Below are 21,824 nucleotides of genomic sequence, written 5' to 3'. Positions count from 1 at the left end.
TGAAGATAAAATGCATAATTTCCCATTCCCCCTTTTTATGCCACCCCTAAATTAACAGATTAATTTTTCTGAAGAAGAATTCAAGTGAAATAAGTGTGAGAATACTTACAGGAAGGGATGCATTTAACAGTGGCACATACCGGTGCACATGACTAACAATTCACATCCTCTGTTATAACCACTGTGAACACTGAGGGTAACCACACAGGTGGTATCTTTATTTCACAAGATTAAAGATACAGTACAAAATGAATCTGTACATCTTTCTATTAACAGAATTTGTTTACACAATTATATTACATTTGACCAGCCTTTATACTGATTTTAAATACAAAATAAATTTACAAAACTCCTACAAGACCCTTTAAAGAACTGCAGCTGATAAAAACAAAGGGTTCCCCTCAATAGTCCCTATTTGCCATATGTATTTGAAGTAGTTCAAATCAAACTAAATCTTTTCAATTTAATGTTCTCTGAAACAAAAATAGAATTTCAGTTTATTGTTGCCTATGTAAAAAGAAAGCAACTTGCAAAGGTGAATGTGATCCCCCTTTATAGGCCAAAACTAGAATATAATAGGTGGAAATTAGATAATGCATAGTCTTAAAAAGTCCTTTCAAAAGCCACATTTTAATGTTCTTCTCCAAAAAGAATAACATTTGATAGATTCTGTGTTGGTTTGCCTTTTTTTTTTCCTAAGAGCAGCTGACTTATGGAAGATGACTAAAAAGTGAGTAAAACTGTCTCATAAGAGTTTCATGAGGATGTTTGTATCAAAGGCTTTACCTTCTATTACATTGTCCCATTACATTTATATTGTGACGGACCATATAAAGCAAGGAAAGTTATTTCAACAGACAGCTCTGGGGCAAGTTTCAACAGAGTGATGTACTAGAATCCTGTTTTCTCAGCAATTCAGCATTTCTTTCAACCAGCAAGAACAGATAGTGTCTTTGATTAATAATTTGAGACGCAGAATAATGTGTCCCTCCATATTTTCCCAGTTTTCCTACATATAGAAATCCCACCAACACTTACAGCTCTGTAGTTCCATTCTCTGAGCATGGAAAGAAGAGCATGTGTCTGGGAAGGTCAAATAGGCAGGCTCTAGCCTATGTTACTACACACAAAGAATACAACTTTTCCATTCAAACCATGCTGCACACCCAGAAAGGCTTCTCTTAAATCAAGTTTCCATTCTAAAATACTCCTGTATATAAACTGTAAGACAACCTGTGTGCTACCAAAAGGGAAAAGTACTTCACTGCAGTAAACTGAGCAATCCAGCTCCTTAAGGAAATAGATGCTTGATTAACTGAGTGCACAAGATACATATTGCTTGTATGAGTTAAATATACCTCCCTCAAAATGCAAGTTTCAGAGCAGAGTAGCAAGGGATTGTCGCACAAACTTAAATTGTGGTGTAGATAACCGATTTAGAAAGTTTATTCATTTCTTTAATCCCTGAGTTAACTCACCATTACTTATGGTAAGTACCTTTTTTCTTCTACCACTGCATCCAAATGAATGTCATCTGAAAAAGTCAGTGGTAGTAATTTGGTAGAAGGGAAAAAAGCAGGAGAAAGACTTCCTTATTGCTCCTTCAAAAAGCAGTTCTTTAAAGTGAAGTAACTCGCTGATCTTCAATCATTTTCTTCTGCTGATTTCTTGGGATGTAAAAATGCATCAAATTCAGTGAAAGTCATCTATAAGACTGTCACATAGCAGCAGTGATGACAGATTCTCATGCAAATAGGATAGAGCTTCTAGAATTTAGTTCTAATAGATCAAACAATCAAAACATTTTAATTACGCAGTAATAAAATTGTTAAACATCCTAAGAGACCAATACCAATCAACCAATGGTATTTAACTGAAAAACATTTTCCATATAATCCTTAATTTATTCATGCCAAGCTAAAAAGAGCTATTAAGTGACAGCGGCAAAAATACTTCAGAAGGAGTGTTCAGAAGTCATGGATGTCTTAGAAACGCAGCTGGGGAGTGTTGTATATTTTACACATGACATATAAGTTCAATACTGTCCCATGTGCTAATTATGAACAAGACATTCCTCCACCACATGCTGCAAACTTCCACACTAACATGAAAGATTTGTCTTCACATAACCAGCTTAAGCATTTTGAAGTACTGAGTTCTACTTAGTACCTTTAATACTAGCCACCCATGACATTTCCATTCACAAAAGAATGGATTGCTTATCTTCTATCCCAAACTACAGATCTACTGTGCAGCAGTCTCCTTACAAATGTACCAAGTATGAAACCATACCAAAATCTCAATTCAAAATAAAAGGTATTGATATGTTGTTGCCAATCTGCTGGAAAAATATTTCCATGAAAGGAAGCCTAACCTTTCAACACAACAGCTTTTGTCAGAAAGCAGCTAAAGCCTCCTCACTGGTATTTCATTCAGCTTTAAGACTACTTCTCAGAAGGTTTAATGCTAGTATAGAAGCAAATATTTAACTGCTATTGGTAAATAAGAACAGACACTTCTGCATTTCGTGGTTCTAAACTGCTTAGCCACCGCTTCCCACCCCCAAACCTGGAAATTATAGTTCAGTGAAAATTGTTACTCAGTGAAGATTCCTCTTGCAATCTTAAATCATCAGTCCACAGGTCATATTCTTTACACAAATTAAAAGGCCTTTACACTGACCTGGTGACATCAAGAAGCTATAAACCTGGTCTTCTTTCTCTTTGGATTTTCTTGTTACAAGGGGTCCTCAAGATGGCCCAGCCAGAGACATTATTGTGACTTTCTCATGTATATCAGGTATAAAAGAGATTGGCAACAGCCAGAGAATGCTGTCGCTTTGGAGTAGCATCAGTGGCATAAAGCCCGTGCCCTTTTGTAGAGAGTATGTATTTTTGTGTCCTTTTTTTGTAGATGCATTAAGCAGATGCATGCATGAGATACACACATATCTTTCTTGCAGTGCAAATCACTAACAGGATTGTTGAAAATTAAATACAGAACTTCCAACTCTAAAAACAAACAAAAAAGTCAGCTAACTCACTGAGATTTCTTGTTCTGTCCTTTCTTCAGCGTCTGTAATAATACTGGTACTTTCTGTAATCTACACTCAGCCTTTTTGTAAGGGCAAATTTACATAACTTAGGAACACTACTAATTTGGTTTTATGTTGTAAAATATTGCAAAATACACAGGCTCCTGAAGTTTTAGAAGTATGTGAGAACTGGGCACTGTGGGGACAGTTTTCAGCTGATGAGCTTTACAGATTCCAATCTGTTCCAATCCACCTCATGGGCTACATACTATGTGCTGAGAACTGCCTAGTCTAAGGGGAAAGAGGAAAATACTCAAAACAAAAAAGCACAAATGGAGAGTGGCATGTTTGCTGGCTTAGATCATTGATAAACTCTGTAACTACGTTAAACTATCCAAGACAGCACAAAAGACCGAAGTGTAAGAAATATGACAAAGTAATGAAATAAAGACTATAGAAATACTTGGGATGCAGATCAGAATATAAGTTCATGACAGCTCCAGTCTTTTTAGAGTTTGACTATAGTTCAGCTTCTTGGACTTAAATTGGCCATAAAATTATTTATTATTACTTTTATAAAGGGCAACTGCTATCAAGCAGGCAAAAATCTTCCACTGCTAGCTTTCTGTCTCTTAGGAGATGAAAAGGACTCTGAATAAAGAGGAACTAGATACAGCAGGCAACATTTTTGTAGTAGCACTCTTGTGTTTCCACGAAAAAAGCAATAGTGTTATTCCATTGGCACTGAAATAACATTCAAATCAGTTTCAAAATAATTTTCTTATCCCTGAAAAAAGGCATCACTCCAAGCAGCTTTCAAACATTTTTTTTTTAAACTTTTTTTGCGCCTCTTTTGGGGGAGGGACTGTTGATCCAAAGTCCTAAATCACAATGAAAATTGTTCCTTTTGGAAAAATCCAGTTCTTTCACTGAGGCTTTTGTTGCTATTGCGGTGGTTGATGCTCTGGTGGTGGTTCTTGTTGAGGCACAGCTGGCCGCAGTCCTGCTGGTCTGGGAATCGCTTGGTGCTGCCTTTGTCTGTAAGCTATAATTGTTCCCAGAAGCAAGGCGATGATAGTCATAAGGTAGAGGTCCCACTCAGGCCCCAGTAGCTGGTCCATATCAATATGTGAGAATACCTCCCTCATCTAAGAAAGAAGAAGTCCACATCATCATGTCAAAGAACACGAATGGGAAGCAATTAAATTTGACTTGTAACATTTTTCAGGTACAAGTACCAGTTTTAAAACTTCAATAGCTCTTTTCCTCTCTGAAAACAGTATCACGTCAGTGACATTTTTAACTTCCAGGAACTCAAACACCAATAAGACTAAGAGCCATGCTATATAGGATGAGCTATTTTATTTTGTGTTCTAGAGATGAAAGTTTTCAATATGTAGCTTTGTGGCTTTGACGTGAATGACACACCATTAAGCCCCAGGACACCCAGGTGGTACAATGCTAAGGTGAGGTACAGGGAAATTAAAGTGACTTACTGCTAGTTTTGACTGAAGTGCCTCTTTATCAGACCCCATTTGCATAAGCATTAGCCAACATACACTTTATGCTTCACTACTATATCTGATGATACCACAAAGTCACTACCAATTTAAATCTGCATCAGCAGACTTACAACTTGGAAAAGCTGTGTTCTGCACACTAGCTTTTGTGAGAGCTACATGGGTCTCAAGACTGCATTTTGTCAAACTTAGCTGAATTGCCTGAAACTTCCATAATGTTTGAATTTATTAAGTAATCCAAAAAGGCAGTAAGATGTCAGACTACGGAGAAATATTTCAGACACTATATGGAAAGAATTCACCTTCTCCAAGCAAATATTTTTTTCCAGGGCCATCACTTAAGTAGAAACTCTGCACACCAGCTAAACTATCTAATACAAATAACATTTTTTCCCTCATAGAGATCAAACAGAACTCTAGTGAGGTCATTACAGTTGAATATAAAATAGCATGAAAATTAGGGGTACAAAAAAATATTTCTCTTTTCCCGAACCGCAATTATGTCAGTTAAATCTGCTTAAGTTTGACAGCAGATGGTCATGGATAAGAACAGTCAAACAGGTTTGGGAAATTCTCTTCAAGGAGAGAGCAGCACAGAAGACTGGCTGTGCATGTTTCAATTTCACACAGTTACATAAATAAGAACTAGGAATATCAGCTTCAGTTACATTCTTAATATCCAACAACAAAAAACACATCTCTCCAAAGTTTACAGAAGGCTCGAGTAAGACTTCTACTTAAGTAAAATTACAGCTCAAGCTTTTTTCTAAAATGGAAAAAACACATTTGCTGTTTTCTTTTAATTCTGCATTACTTACATTGATTTCTCGTACATACTGCAAGGAATAAATCACTCCAAGCTTGCAAAGTGCTAGGAAGACTGGAACCTGAGCATCTGGGCTTGCTTCAGCTGCCATGTCATAAAATCGCTTTGCAAGATGAATATCCTAAGGTTAAGAAAATTCAAAGCTCAGTTTTGAAGAACTTGAAAAATTAACCATTTTTTTTAATAAGGGATGTTTACCTTTGAATAGACAAGTAAAAGGAAGCTTAAATTTGAGGATGAAGCTATTGTAACTCATACCAGAATTGAAGCTCAGAGATTAGTAATAACGTATTCAATCTATTCACTGTAAACAAGGGCAAATATTTAAGTAACCCTACTACACCCTAACATCTACAACACCACACCAGACATGAAAGATTGAGAAAACCAAGTCCCAGAGGAGTATGCAGCAGCATTTCCTCTCAGTTATACTACAGTATGTCTGCTGCATAGTGCAGCCTCTAACCATTTCTGCACATACACACAAATTAGATTTTACTCCTTATCCAAAAAGCACACAACTTGCATTAGTGAGGGCAGCAAAAGCATGAGGACAGAGAGTAACTTTAGGAAGAGCTTAAATTACTGTTCTCTTCTGTGGCAGTTGAAACAAGGTGGTGACTGTAATAGGAACAGAGGATACGTGTAACAGAATAGCTTAACTTTTTGTGTTTGGTGTTTTTTTGGCTCTGCTTCAGACACATACTATGCAATGTTAGGATACCTGGATACAAACTGTTTATGTTCACCCACTGCTGTGAAGGACAGGCCTGTGGAAGACTTACCTCTGAAAGTGTTCCAAGTTGGACACATAAAGTTAGAGAAATCTCCAGGACTTGATGCCACATGTTCATTTTATAATTTTATCCTGATTGTGATTAGCATAAAGATTTTCTGCTCATTGATACAGCAAAGCTTAATTCCATAACACTTGTGGAAATCACAGTATGAAAATTCACACATAATGTGAATGTGATGTAGTAATTCATGTTTAGTATTTTAATTCAACAGAACAACTCATTGGGCCTGGAGAGTCTATCTTATGTATAACTACTTAAAAGAGATTCCTTATCTCCTTTGTACTGTGGTAGTAGTGGTGGTGTAAAAGCAGATCCTAAATTATGGCTCATTTTCATTTCTAATCACTTCATTCTGCTTAGGCACTTAGTTATTCACTTCTACTTGACAGAAAAGCGACAACTGTAGAAGCCTGAGCTATAAAAGCACACAAATAGCACTGAAATACCATGCCAAATCTTAAGAGAAGACTGTAAGAAAATTAACTCATTTTTGAGCAGTATATGGAATCAGTCTTCATTTTGACATGTAGCCTCAGGCATCGGACAACATTAAATCTACGAAGAGTGTCTAAGTGTACACGTGTGAGATTTCTGAACAGGCTTAATATTTGGCATTGAACCTGGTACGAGTTTGAAAACCATCTATGTACAGGAAGCGTAGCATAAAATCCTATATGTAAGAAAGACTAGTTTTTCAATAAGACAGAATAAGGCAAAAGCTGTTGGGTGAAAAAAGGCAACCCAAAACCACATTAAGAAATACCATATTTATACAGGACCATCCAGAACTAACAGCGGCCTGAATTCAAGTTGTGCAGGCCACCTTATTGCAACATCCTCCCTAATCTGGAGTGTTTGCAATCTTAATGACATGGATATAGGTGAGGGGAGATTTAAAGTACACATCCCTTTATTCAAAACACTAAATCCCCAATTTTGTTAGATACAATTGTGCTAAAATGTTTATATGTTCCTTCCAGAGGCCTCTAGTAGAAGAATACTTCAGTGGTAGACATCCTGCTACATCAGGAAACACGATTTTAACTCTCAGTCATTACAGCTGTGCTCAAAATTCAGCCATTTCCATTCTGGGAAAGGAAAGTCAAATATTCTTCTGCTTCATGCAAAAGTCAGTCTTAGCCTTTTTCAGAATATCCTAGCCCAGTCCTAACCTTATCCAGTCAGTCCATTCTCTCACTTTACAGTTGTAAAGTTTTAGAACACAGCAAACAAAGACATTGCATATCCAAAATTAAGACTGGTTTTATACATGTAATTTCCTTGCTTAGACATTCTCAGTGCTCCTTTCCCATACTTATACTAACTATCCCTATTTCCCTTGCAGTTCAACTCTTCATTCCATAGTGGATCTGTAGGAGAGAATATTATTCCTCTGCATAAAGCAAGGCTACATATGCTTATCATGAGCCCCTGTGCATTCATTTCAGCGCTGTATGTAGACATCTTCACTTCAGGTTGGAGAATACTCTGTGCAAATGACAGCATTAGGACTCATTTTTCTCATTATGCTGAACATGAGGTAATAACATTTTCAAAGTTTTTATTACTTGCTCTAAATTGGGTTGCATTCAAGGCAGAAGGAAAATACAAAAGTCCATGTCTGAAAAGATTTTTTTAAAAAGACAACTTCCAACTTTAGCACAGTTGCTTTTAGTTGCTGGCTAATTTTCAGAAGTTAACTTTACTTTTGAGGGCTCAGTTAAAAAGAGAAAACAGTCCTAAAATAAAATTTGAAAATAAACTTGAGGAAGAATGTAGTATATTCTATCGCCACTTCTACATCTAGATTATTAAGCATTTTTCGAATGTTGATTGCTTTCTGCTGCCAAAGTAACAATATTGACCTAAGACTTGCTCTTCATTGTTCTGACTTTTGCCAAGAATTTACGGGAAAAGAAGCAAAAACTGGTCTTTTAATAGACCAACAGAATAATTAAAAGGTGCATACCTAGACAAAAGCCAAAGGTTGAAGCTTACTGAAAATAAGGAAAATTAAGCTATTTCTTACACTTTCAGGTCAAATCACTACTAAATTTGTACATTAATTGCATGAATTCATCATACCTTAAGGTAAAGTAGGTTGCTCAAAATTAGTATGGAATTGCTAATTACATTATTTTGACACATACAGAAACATGTTGCTCTGGATTCCGTAAGTTAATTAACTCATATAATACACCATAGGCTTCCCAGGAGAACAGATACACTGTCTTCTTTAGGCAATGTAGCTGCCTGACTTGAAAAACCACAGCTAAAAATCACATCGTTGGTGGTGTTTATGGTTTGTTACCTTGTTTTCAAAATGTCATGATACAGGAAACAATTTACCCAGTCTTTCAGAGGATGAGAATAATCCCGCGCTAAAACACTTTTAGGCTGGAGTTGATTTGCATTCATTTCACTACACTTCAAAGTCTTGAAAGCATTACTCAGGCATATGGCACTCTTTTTGCCAATATTTACAATTTTGGGCTAGTGTTTTTCCCCGTCTACATACCATTTCCTCACATAGTTAAGTGTGAAGTGGATATACTCATCTATTTCCCATTGGTGAATGTATTGGGAGACATACTAATTCCCACTAAGTGGTTATATAGTAACCAAAGCCCAGTAGTGGTTAGGGACTTAATCTAATATTAGTAAATGTACTCTAATGAAGCAGACTATCAGGGTACATCTTACTCACCTGCTTGATGCCCAATCCCTTCTCATGCATGTAGCCCAGATTAAACATTGCTTGAGCACTGTGCTGCTGTTCTGATGCCAGCCGATAGTGAATAAATGCAGTTTCATAGTCAACATCAGTACCAAACCCATAAAAATGGTAATCTCCAAGTTTAATTCTTGCAACAGTATATCCTATAAATCAAGAAAAAACAAAAAAAGATAAAATAGTTAGGCAAAGAAACACTTTTGGTTTCCTATGAAGATGCAATAGGGGCTTTAGTATTACTTTCCACAGTTTGCATAAACTGTTTATCTTTTCCCCTTCTCACACAGACACCTCTTTTTTTTTTAAATTAGGTTTAGCTAAACAAAACACAACCAATTTCTATTTGCAGATAACACCTTTTCCTAGTAATCCTACCAACATAATGTTGTTCAGTTATAGTCACTTATTACAGAAAAACTTTTTGTTTGCTACATGACCATTAAAGGCTTCAACTTTGTTTTTATAACAGAGTCACTGAAAACTTTAAACACAGTGCCTCATCATCATTTGATAATTGAATACTTAACCATTCCATCCTCTCAACTTAACTTTCTGCTAAAAGCCATGAAACTCTGAAAATTAGGCTCCATTTGCATGATACGCTTAATCTCTGACATGAAAAACTAGTAGACAGACAACAGTGCAACAGATGCACTCACATGAAAACTAGAGACCTCAAGATATTTAATCATTTAGTTCAGTTTTGCTTATTTTAGGATAGGATCACAAGCACCACAGTTTAAACTTGTGTTGCTTGGACATCAAGACTGCATTCTTCATTACTAAACTTTGCTTACTTTGAATAGGAAACTGTGTTTCTTAGAAATGATGACAAGTAACAAAGTAGTCTTTAGGATTTTGCATCTCTTTTTCTTTCCAAGCAGGTATTTTTAGAAAAGTCAGTGTAAACATTCTTAATGCTGTTTAACACTGCTCTATAACTCCATATGAAATGGCAAAAGAAATATATATTTGTGTTTTAGTACTTTTAATCTTCAGAATTACAGAAAGGCTCCAACTTGCAATCATATTGCAATGACACTAAAGTTGACAATGGAGCAAAAACACCAACTACACTATGCGGAATACAACTTTTCTTGAACAGAAGGAGGTAAGCTTTTCCTCCTTCCATGTTTCATAAAAAACCATGAAATCAGACATCAATGACTCTACTAAACTTTCCTGTCTGACCATTTGGGAGGCACTCTGGCCATCACACTCCCCCCACCACAGACTGTTAGGCCCTTTGCAGTGGATGGGTGCCCTGCCTGACTCCCTATTCATGCCACTCTCCCACAGTCAGACAAGCTTTCCTTACTGGCTCGACTCCAGGTTTCCCAAAACAGAGTCTCAGATGCCTGAATCCTTTAAACAATTTAATAAGGGCACAGTAACACAAAAAGCAGCTCTGGTGCCTCCAGAAGGAACCCTCAATAAAGGAATTCCTGAGCTTTTATACCCTCACAGTCTGGGATCATGTCTCCTGCTGTGTCTCTGCTGTGTCAGGTCCCCCGTCTGGTGCCACAGGTACCCATACCCTTTGTTGTGCAAAGGGTTGGCAGTTCATGGTCCCTTGCCTCAGGCTCCCACCACCCAGAGCTCAATTTGCAGCTTGAACTGCAGCTGTACACTGAGCTACCTGCACAGAATGTATTCCTCAAGATAAAAATAAACTGATTGGAATTGTGAGGTACAGACATACCTTGAGAAGCTGCTCTATTCCAGTGAAGCAAAGCTCGAGGATAGGTTTCATTTTCTCCTACTATGCTAGCTTCTTCTAGAGAAGAAATAATTCAGTTAAATAGGATCATGGTATATGAACACACAACCACAAAATAACCCTCATGCTTATAATTCAGTCTGCTGAAATAAATTAAAAACTTGAAGCAATCTGTGTTAGAGCATAAACAAGATTAATCTGAAATTTATAAAAATGCCTTTCATTCATATGGCCTTTCCATTTATCTGCCCACACAAGAGCTAGGAACAAACGATATAATTTCATCTATGGCTTACCACGTGCCTCTCCCATTCCTGCTGATACATACTTGAGGAATGACAGAAGATGCAAGTCTCAAGAGCACGTAATTTGCACTTTGAAAAAGCTGCACTCAAATACAAGGCTAAAGTATAATCTATTTTAGTTTGGTCATCTAAAACCCAGGACTAGTCAGTAAAACAAAGGCTTAAACTCATTACCCAGCCACAGACTGCATGTTTTACACAGCAGTGCTTCTGCTACTTCAGAAGTTGTCCATGTCCTAATTTGAGCTGTCCTGAACTGTCAGAGTTCAGACAGTTCAAAGGATTTAGAACGTTAACTTCTACTGTAATTATGGTTTCAGCTCTACTATCTCACAGTTGACACACAGATTTTCTGCATAAAGCGTAGTAAATAATTTTAAATCAATCTCCAGTTGAGATGCAGATATAGCTGAGTAATGACAATCAGAGTTTTAACCCAGGGAAAAGTGCTATTTCTTTGCAGGAATGCACTCCCAGCCAAGACTGTCATTACTGTAGATGATTCCCTCAGGCACCTTTGAAAAACATTACCTGAAAATGAAGCTGTTAGGTTAGTGTATCAGCCACCAATAGCTTTCTATATAAGATGTAAAGCTGGTATTGATACCTAGATTTGATATTGAGAAAGTTTAAAATACTGGGTCTTGCAATTTCTAGAAAGAATTGTCACTTGTACTTCCACTGTTTCTCTAAGACTTCAAACTTTAATAAAACCAAGTTCTAGACATCTAGTTCCAGTAAGAGACATGGGACAAGTTTTTTTCAAATCTAACAGAACCAACTGTCCAGCTCTTTATCCCTACTACACGGGCAGTATGAGTAAAGTTACAAAAAAAGAAAGTGCTGAAAAAAAGATTTAAGAACAAAGAACACTGAGACTTTTATGCATAGTGCAGGCCAAAGGTCAACCTAATGCAATTCCTACTTTTAAGGATGTGTTTAGGAAGTCCAGGGAAGAGAATATTCAGCACTGTGCAAGTTTCTAAAGATTCTCTCCCTATGCCATTTTAAAATCCCTAAGTCAGAAATTAAGTGTATTCTAATTTTTAGGCCAGAAAGTCATCCTTAGAGGTGAAAGTGAAAACTGACTGCTTTCCAGTGTGAAGAGCGGGAAAGAAGACAAGAGTTTCACTGAAGTTCTAACTGAACAAGAGCTATGTAATTGTATCTTCAAGCATTCTAGTGTTCTACTAAACGGGTTACTGCAGACCAACTCCAAAAAAACTCTTACAGTACAAATTCAGATCCTTACTCTGATCAAGTATGAAAGCAGCATTGCTTTGAGCAACTTCGTAGCCTTGTTCTGCCAGAAGAAGATACTGAACCACCGCAGAATTTGAATCACCATCTTTATAGCTGTTGTAGGCCGTCATCAGTCTTTCAGACCAACGCCCCCGTTCACATACATTCTTAAACAACTGCAGAGGAAAAAGGAAGGGGGAGGGTACTGGTTGTCAGGAACTTCAAAAATTTAGGTTTTGCAAGAAGTAAACCTTTAACATTTTGATGCCTCTTCAAAATATTTATATTTCACAGGAAAAACATGATAGACAAACTCAACTGCTTCAGACAGGCTTACTTTAAGGTACAAGTTACTAACAAATACATGTCAGGATTCAAATGCTTACTCAGAATTATTCTTTAATATGATAGCTTTTTTGTTACATTTAAATTCAGGTCTAAATGAAGAATTCGGTACTTATAAAATACTGATGCTTGCTTTGTATTACATTCTTTTGATTTTCCTTGAAGTTAATAAAGCAGATACAAACCTGACACATCAACATAAATAAAGACTTTTCTCATGAAATACAAAGGAGTCTGCTAATGTATCACTTTGCTTTTTGATAGTCTTAACTCTACAGCCACTAGTGGAATTTACCTAAGAAAAATGTCCTATATAAACTGATGTGGTTATAGTCAATCTTTTGCAAATCACTATTATTTGACCTTTACAAATGGATGACCTTACCTCAACAGCAGTATGGCAGGATCGCATCACTCCAGTGCCAGTAGCATGCATCTGAGCCAGGTTATAAAAAGCCAGAATGTGGCCACCCTGGGAGGCCAAGTTAAAATATTTCAAAGCTTGTTTATAGTCTTTCTTGACTCCAATGCCATCTAAGAGAAAGAATATGTCATTGCTATTTAGTTCTCTTGAAAAGCAGAGTTGTATAAGTGTTACGAAAAGGCAGAAGAAATACAAATTCAATGCAGTAAGCCCGTTCTACATGCAGTATGTACACACTTGTAATGCCACCTAGTGAACAGTGACTGAAAGGGCAGGTGCTTAGACCTGGTAAATCGTTTTGATGCCACTTACTGTAATACATGGAACCTAGCTGAAGTTGTCCATCAACCCATCCCTGTTCCGCAGCCTTCTGGAAATACTTCAGTGCTAGCTCATAGTTCTGCAGGAAGATATGGTCCAGTCATTAGAGCCTTGCAATACACCACAGTTTAAGAGAGAAAATATGCATGTGCACACGTGTAGGGACTGATCTATATAACAGAAAAATGACAGCAAGATATTCTAGTGAAAATATTCACCTGGTTGAAATTTGGAAACAAAAAATGAAACAGACTACAATGATATCAGCATGTCTTAAGTCTGTAGCTATCTCAAGGCTGGCATCCATATACAGCATTGCTATGAACAGTTACGCTCAACAGAACAGAAGCTCTGCTCTGTTTCTAGAACAATTATTTAATTTATTTCCTCAACTTTGAGCTAATTCAACTTTTGACTATCTGTTTGCATAGCTAAATATAAAACATTTGACAAGAAACCTTGTGGGAAATGCAATAAAGCAAATGAACTAATTAAAAGTTTCAAAGTGTTCCTCTACTCCCACAAGAGACACAAAATGGGGACCATTAGTATTTATTTCACAAGAAAATTAGAGACAAGTTCAAATCTCCTGCCAAAATGTACACCGTTATGCATTTCTAATAACTTAAGCAACATTTTCAAACTTAGGAGAGGGAACTTAGCGTGCTTCGTAGCTGCTAATTCTATAGTGCATTTTTTTTTTATATTACAGATTTCCTCAAGGAGTTTTTAGTGTAACAGAAATCTTCACAATTAAGCCTTCTACAGCATTTCCTTCCAGAGAAAAAGTTTGTTGACAACAAAAAGTCACACAATCACCTATGATTAGAAAGATGAGTGTCAAAAGCTTACCACTGGAACACCTCTTCCATAGAGGTAAGCCATTCCTAGTCCACTCTGTCCAACCGGATTACCCTGAAAACACAGAAAAACACTTCTGCAAAGAAAGGCAAAACCTACAGCTGAAATATTTCAAAACTGGTATGTTTTAAACATCACTAAAACATATAAGCACTCAAGATAGATTTGTCTTGTACCTTTGCTCCTAGTAACAGTTATTTAGGAAGGAAACAGCATCTATGGTAAACTTATTCAAGAACTACAGATGACTGACAGGGAAAAAAAATTCAGTACTACTTATGAAAGTCTACTGTGCACTTTTACTGTGTCACACAAGATGCAGAACTCATACCCATAGAAAGATGGGTCATTAATAGCTTAGTCATCTTTAGTTTTTTCAAGTTTGAAATGTTTTGGATGCTATGGAAGCTCCCAAAACAACTCTAGGAACTCCAAGAATCTGCCTTAAGGGCAGATTGTTGGTTGTCCTGTGGGCTGTATTACTAACCCCTGCCCCTGCAAAAGAATGCACCATGGCATTCCTTCAGAGCCAAGACAGGCAATGGGGCACATCAGAAACCTTCAGTGAATGTAGGAAATGAGCACAGTGAGAGATCCTTACTTTAGGACACAGATGTGGAACAACATTCTAATTGTGAAATATAAGAACCACAAAGGTAATTATCTTGCAACAGTCCCTTCAAAACTTAATACACTGTTTCATGTGCTAAACATTTATTTTAATATTAATAAACACTATTAATAATAATTATTAATAGAATTAAATATATCATAATAAATTATAATCAAGTAGTGTATAATTAATTAATAATAATAATATTAATAAATATTATCTGTTTACAAAAAATAAGCAAAAAAAATTGTATCAGTGCACTGGAAATTTCTGCAACAACTTCAGATTAACAGAAACTAGAATTTCCCAGAATTTCAGACTATTTAGGTGACAATATTTTATACTGATGTAATAGACTCTACTCATAAAAGTTAGACTCCTTATGCCGAACACAGCTTCATGAAGCACTATGGCCAGAACTGGAGGTGGTTAAGACAAGCAAGGTCTAATTATGGGCTAATCTGGGAGTAGGCGTGCACACATGGAAGGGCACATAAAGAAGCATTTGCAGCATTTTGAAGCTAATCAACTTCTTAGTGTGCGTGCTGTATTTCTAGCTTAGAGATAATCATACCATATCAGCAGCTTTCTTGAAATACTGAAGAGCTGTTTCATTGCTCTGAGGTACAACATCACTTCCTTCTGAGTACATCTGAAAGAGAAAAGCATTATTGAAGAACAGCTGAAGAAATCAATTTAGCATGAAGATCATGAAGCATCTTCACCTTGCATATGAGAGGGAGTCTATTGTACTTACAATATTCTAACTACTGCATTACCGAATAATCATTAAAGAACTTGGCCAGAAGCAGAAAATACATCTCTCTGCTATAAAATTTAGATTCAGAGGGTTTAACTTTCTAATGGAGAATGAACTGCCCATAAAATTAAACAGTTTTCATGGCAATACCCCTCATTTTCAATTTCTACTAATCTGCAGTGAAGAACACAATCAGGCAAAAATCTCGAGAGCAGTGGAAGTCTAACGATATTGGCAGTCAAAATACTTTGTGAAAACAAAGTAAAAATTGGTTATTAAACAGTTCATTTCATTAGACACAAAACACTCAAGCAGTAGAGAAAGCAGGAACTGCATTTTCCTCTGTCAGGTGCCCTGAACAGCACATTATACTATTTTTTGCAGGCTCCAAGGACATGAATTTTGCATTATCTACTGCATGGACAGCCTGAAAAAGATGAGGTAGAGCTAGTGCTTATTGCAGCCTAACCTTAGAGAGTACTCAAATGGAGTAATAAGGATTTAGCTCCTCACAGGCTGAAGGTAGTCTGCAACCCAGATCTCAGACCAGTGACCTAAATACTTTTCTAAGCAGGAACACATTATCATCACCACAGGCAGCTAGCCAATCACGTTTTAGATTACAAATCATATAATGGCTTGGGTTAAAGATCGTCTAGTTCCAACTCCCATGCCATGGGATGTTAGTCACTAGATCAGGTTGCTCAGGGCCCTATCCAACCTGGCCTTGAACACTTCCAGGGATGGGACATATACAACTTCTCTGCGTAACCTGTTCCAGTGCCTCATCATTCCTTGAATAAAGAACTGCCTAATATCTAATGCAAACCTCTCCTCATTTACTTTAAAAGCATTCCCCCTTGTCCTATCACAATCTGTCTTGCAAAACGTCACTCTCCCTCTTTTTTATAAGCCCCCTTTAAGGCATTGGAAGACGGCACTGAGATCTCCCTGGAGCCTTCTCTTCTCCAGGCTGAACAAGCCCAGCCCTTTCAGCCTGTCTTCATAGGAGAGGTGCTCCATCCCTCTGATCATCTTGATGGTCCTCCTCTGGACTCACTCCAATGGGTCCATGTCTTCCCTGTGCCTCCCTTGACTTGCTGCGATGCTGCTTTTGATGCAGCCCAGGCTGCTGTTTGCCTTCTGGGCTGCAAGTGCACGCTGTTGGTTTGTGTCCAGCTTTTCACCCATGAGAACCTCCAAGTCCTTCTCTGCAGGGCTGCTCTCAATGACTTTTCCTAGTCTGTGCTCATGTCTGGGATTGCCCTGACACAGGTACAGCACCTTGCACTTGGATTTGTCAAACTTCATGGGATTCTCACAGGCCCACTTTTCCAGTTTGTTCAGGTCTCTCTGGATGGCATCCCATCCTTCTGTTGTGTCAACTGCAGAGTTCAGCTTGGTGTCATCTGCAAACAACCCTCTGGCTGCACCCAACCAGACAATTCCTTATTCACTAAATATTCCACCCTTCAAATCCATGTCTCATCCAATAAGGATGTTGTGTGGGACCATGTAAAAGGCCTTACAAAAGTGTAGGTAGGTGGCATCAGTCACTCTTCCCTTGTCATTCCATCACAGAAGGCAACCAAATTGGTCAGGTATGATTTGCCCTCAGAAAAAAAGTCCTTAAATCTGAGAAAACTGAAATAATGGCCCACCTTGCAGATAGATTCAGGTTTTAGTCAAAGTGCAGACCTATTGGCAATTCTGACTCAGATGCCTCAGTTCTCTCCACAGTGTAACAATGTCCTTCCCTTTCCCTTTGTCAGCTTAGTATTTCCTATTGGGCAAAATTTGGAGAAACCTAGTTTTTTCCCTGCATATTGTTTGGAAAAGAAAAGGAGTCTATTCAAAGGCACACTCCTCCACAGAAAAAGGACATTTAGGTACTTAATTATTTGATTTTTAAAAACCACTCTATTTCAAGCACTATTTAGAAAAAAACAAAAGTTCCTGAAGTGAAGGAAAATTTAGTCTAGACACGTAGTCTGCTATAACACTCAAATCTTGCAGGAAAACTCAAAACAGTAGCAAAATAGAAATACTTAGATTCCAGCATTCAAGTTTTAGACTGCCTGATATCAGAAAGTGGGAAAGATTTGCTTTTTTTTTTCATTGAAAGGCAGTCAATTTTTTTACTTTTGAGAGCATTTATATCTTACCTTCCCTAGGAAAGCCATAGCATGTGAATTGCCAGCATTAGCTGCTTGATTGAAGTACTCAAATGCTCGCTGTAGAGAAGAAAACAAGTATTTTAGCCACCATGACTATGATTTGAGAATATTTTCTTACAAATGGAGGAGAGGCAGGTAGGTTGTTTGCCAACTTACCAAGTTCTTCTGGGGATTAAAGTTATCAATTCCACCTAGTTTAATAAATGTAACAGGGTTCCCCACTTATACAGTCGGAATATTGAGCAGCAATCCTTCTCAACAGCGTATTCCAAAAAGCAGAAGAAAAAAATCCCCAAAGTACAACTGCTACTAAGCACAAGCTACATAGGTAAATCTTTCTTTTTTACCTCCAAGCTATGTTTAGAATAGGAGAGATTTGCCAGTTCCTATTCCACTTTTACACAGAATTTGGTTTTACTCATTTTGACCACTCGCTTTCATCTCTGAACCCTTCTGAAGTAGTCATTTTGAGGTATTTTAAATGTGATGACCATTAAATCATTTCTGTTAAATAATTACCGGATGAAATAATCCTCAGGATTGCACATCCTCAGCTCTCCATTTTTTCGACACATACTCAAGAAGAGGTTAGCTATTTTAACTTCTATAAGCAATAGCTAGGTTGGCTTATGTCAGTAGAAGTTCTATTTTCTACGCATACTTAATATCTTCAGTATTGAAAGCTGCATGGTTTCATCTACAGAAGAAAAGCCATATAAACTAGACTATCATCACTAATGCATGCCCAGCACATCATGAAGATTCTACCCCATGTACAAAAGCTCAGCCAGTTCCCAGTACTACTTGATGAAAACACAGTTTTTGGTTTTACTTTCTCATTTCTAAGATGATTAGTCTTAAACTAATTAAGTAAGAAAATCAGTTCCATCTACTAGTTACATAAAAATTAAGTTTTATTGAACAAGGCTATTGAAATCATTATATACCTTACAGTGGTACTTATACACTTTTGCTTCACTGTTGTCTCAGTTATACTTTCTCACCCTCTGCCAAGTGTCATATGCATCAGAGATATACAGAAAAGGTACCTGATGGTTTTGCTCTACTCCTCTTCCTCCGTGCAAGTGCAATTGTCCAAGGCCAACCTAAAAATAAATTTTACACTGCAAGTTAGTCACTTTTCCCTAGGGACTTTCTTTTTGTAGTAATACAGATACCAGTGAGCTAATAACATGCACAAAGGCAGACCATATCAGAGTTAAAGATGCCACAAAGTTTGAAGGAACAGATTTGCTTCAATAACTACAGTACCTATTTTTTTACATTAGCCTACGTGGAAATTTATCCTAGATAGAAGTGACATGACTGTCCTTGATGCAAAATAACAACTGTTCATTTGAATCCTGCCTCCCTAAGTCTGAAATCATATATGACCAGGTTGGATTGTGACACTCAGACTATATTAGCATCCTCCCCTCCCGCACTGTGTGTAGAAGAGGTTCAGCCTGCAGCATGCAGAACTCATGTAAGAGCAGAAGCAGTGAGAAACTGAGATCCACAGACAGGGCTAGTTTTTTGATAAATCCTTCTTCCACAACAGCTAAAGCTATCCTTGAAAAAGTCTGGCTGGTTGCTAGTGAAAGCCAAGACCTCTTTCCTAAGATACTAAAGTTGTAACTTTGGGCTTATTTTGTGAGAAAATTTGCATTTTCTGTCCAAGTTCTAACTTAAACACATTAAAATATGTCTCTTCACATATATCACAAGCTAATTGGAAAAGAGCAAAGAGGTTGATTTAGAGGGAAGAGAACACTAAAGCTCCAATGTTTTTCTGTATTTCATAAAGCTCGTCCTGTAATTCTTGAAAATGTCTGCATGCCATCAGGTGAACTTAATCTTACCTGAGCTTGTACATCTCCTTTCTCTGCTAAAAACTGGTAATACTGGATCAAGTCTTCTTCTAGCATGCCACTTGCCATTCCTGGATTTTCTACTTCATCTGCTAAGCGAATTCGCTGAACCACTGTGCCACCAGTCAAAGAAATGTCACTAGCAACTGGAAAACAGGTAAGTTTTCAGACAGTTTTGTTCCATACAGAAATTACACCACAACTTAGTAAAACCAGATCTCTACAGAGTTTCAATTTGTTACTCAGAGAGAACGAATTACTTTGACACCCTCTAATAATTAAAGACATTTTAACAGAGATAAAAATAGCATATCGTGATTCAGAGCCAAAATGGATAACTTGTTTAATAGCAGGAATTCTCTGCATTTATATTATTAATGTTGACAGTACTTCTAGTATCTTCTAGCTGAGTAATGCAGAAATACATACAAAGTCAAGAATGTTATCCTAGTAAAAGGTCTTTACCGTGATTAGCTACAAGTCGGTAGTGAGTGAGAGCAGATTCACAACTCTGAAGGACTCCTATCCCAGCCCAGTACCGGTAACCCTGGAAAGGAAAATATACAAATATGTGACTATCAGTTATTTGAGAACATACCGCTTGTCAGGTTACAAATTTTTTTCACATTACTTGACAAGACAACAGGCAGGACAAAGGCCACAAGTCCATTGTATTTGCATTAAAAGCAACTGACTTGACACCATTAAAGGTTAAGTGTAGCCAATATACTTGAGATATTACTCAAGAAAAGGCAAATAAGCAGAATGACACTTACAGGTGAACACCTAAAGCCTTTTACTTACACATGTTGCACATATTTGTCTTAAATCTCACAATACTGATTAAAACAGCACCTTCTGTAAAGATGTTTCATAGCTCTCATTAGACTACAAATGTTAGAAGTTTAATACTTCTGCTTTAAGTCAAGAGATGTAAACATGGTTCATCTAAATTCATAGCAGTATACAGCTTACAATGGGCAGACTTATCCTTACATTAAAAAGGAATAATGGGAAGATACTACTGCCCACCCAATGCACACAAAGTGGTGTAATATTTGGACAGTGCATTCACACGAAATGAAATCTTACATTAAAAACTTAAGAGTACAAAAGCACTCTTGCATCTGTAAAGTTATTAACAATCTTACTTACCAAAATCATGTGAGCGATCAAATTTCCTCCTAAAGCTCCAAAAGTGTAATACACCAGGGCCTTAAAACAAAATCATTCGTTATTTAACATCTGCCTCTAATACAAAACACAAGAACATACACTGGAAATTTCTAAATTACCTTAGCTTGACTAGAATTGACTCCCAGACCAGATGCATACAGAAATCCAAGAGCCTAGAAATGAAATAAAATTTGTCAGTATACTCTTCAAAAAATCAAGGATCAATTTTCCTGGAAAATATATACATAAAGAAGTCAAACAATAAATCAAAGCTGCAAAGAATATGCCAAGCTCTACCTTCAGTTTGGTACCTGTTATATCTATGCTCTTCCCTGCCCCTTTTAAAGTATGAAGTTTCTAAATTATTCAGTTGCTTAGGATACTAGCATAAATTACTGTTTCACCAGAATTCAGTTGAATAGATCAAAAGCAAGAACAAATCACTTCCCTGAATGTCAAGTGTAGATCCAGAGGTCCCTAACAGTCAAAGTATCCCAGTTTAAAGACCCTGAAGTGAAGCTCAGCAGTATGTGTCAGGTTATTCATGTACCCCATGTCTCATACATCAGTGCAAACATATGAGAATCATGGCCTTCTCTGGAAGACCTGTATTGTTTGAGTCACTGTCTAACAGATCCTCTGAACTTACTATTTTGCATTTGTTCTGCCATGGGCTAGTTGCAACTGTGACTATAAATGTAAGTGGTTAAAATGCACAGAGCTGTTTGGCTGAGGTTTTTTCAGAAGTTATTTTTGTTCTTAAGATTTACATAGTTACTGCACTATCTAACACCTGTTACACCTCTGTGGCTCAGAAGAGAAATTAGTAGCACAGAAGATTGTGAAATATAGACACCTTTATATATACACTATGTTCTAACACTATTCTAGGCAATCTGAAAGCACACACAAAAATCATCTCATACAAATGGTATTGAATTCTAGACCAATAAAAGCCAAGGTCTTCCTTGAGATATAAAGTCTCTAGAGAAAACATGCTCCTGCTTTCTATGGTAAACCAGTACTCTACTATTAAACGGGGAGCAGCAGGAAACTTGGTAGCCAAAGAGTTAAGAGAAAATGGGTAATTGCTTA

The 21,824-nt window shown here is 37.2% G+C and overlaps 1 protein-coding gene across 2 annotated transcripts in view; it reads right to left on the bottom strand.

Annotated features, from left to right (window-relative positions):
• Positions 1–247: 247 nt before the first annotated feature.
• Positions 248–21,824, bottom strand: part of SEL1L (SEL1L ERAD E3 ligase adaptor subunit) — a 36,489-nt gene continuing 14,912 nt past the window's right edge. Inside the window, exons 7-21 of one of the 2 annotated variants that reach the window (XM_017813877.1) lie at positions 20,849–20,902; positions 20,709–20,768; positions 20,019–20,100; positions 19,545–19,699; positions 18,732–18,788; positions 17,671–17,739; positions 15,320–15,397; positions 14,124–14,186; positions 13,263–13,350; positions 12,912–13,060; positions 12,192–12,357; positions 10,617–10,691; positions 8,888–9,060; positions 5,373–5,501; positions 248–4,182 (exon numbers count right to left, since the gene is read on the bottom strand). In XM_017813877.1, coding sequence (XP_017669366.1) covers positions 3,979–4,182; positions 5,373–5,501; positions 8,888–9,060; positions 10,617–10,691; positions 12,192–12,357; positions 12,912–13,060; positions 13,263–13,350; positions 14,124–14,186; positions 15,320–15,397; positions 17,671–17,739; positions 18,732–18,788; positions 19,545–19,699; positions 20,019–20,100; positions 20,709–20,768; positions 20,849–20,902 — 1,602 coding nt within the window. In that variant the 3' untranslated portion in view covers positions 248–3,978. The remainder of the gene's footprint in view (positions 4,183–5,372; positions 5,502–8,887; positions 9,061–10,616; positions 10,692–12,191; positions 12,358–12,911; positions 13,061–13,262; positions 13,351–14,123; positions 14,187–15,319; positions 15,398–17,670; positions 17,740–18,731; positions 18,789–19,544; positions 19,700–20,018; positions 20,101–20,708; positions 20,769–20,848; positions 20,903–21,824) is intronic. The other variant, XM_017813878.1, reaches the window with a different exon arrangement.

Source organism: Lepidothrix coronata, unplaced genomic scaffold (genome assembly GCF_001604755.1).
Source record: "Lepidothrix coronata isolate B3197 unplaced genomic scaffold, Lepidothrix_coronata-1.0 Scaffold43, whole genome shotgun sequence".
Lineage (NCBI taxonomy): Eukaryota > Metazoa > Chordata > Aves > Passeriformes > Pipridae > Lepidothrix > Lepidothrix coronata.
The sequence above is the reverse complement of the archived record's forward strand: the minus strand, read 5'-3'. Positions and strand labels throughout refer to the sequence as shown.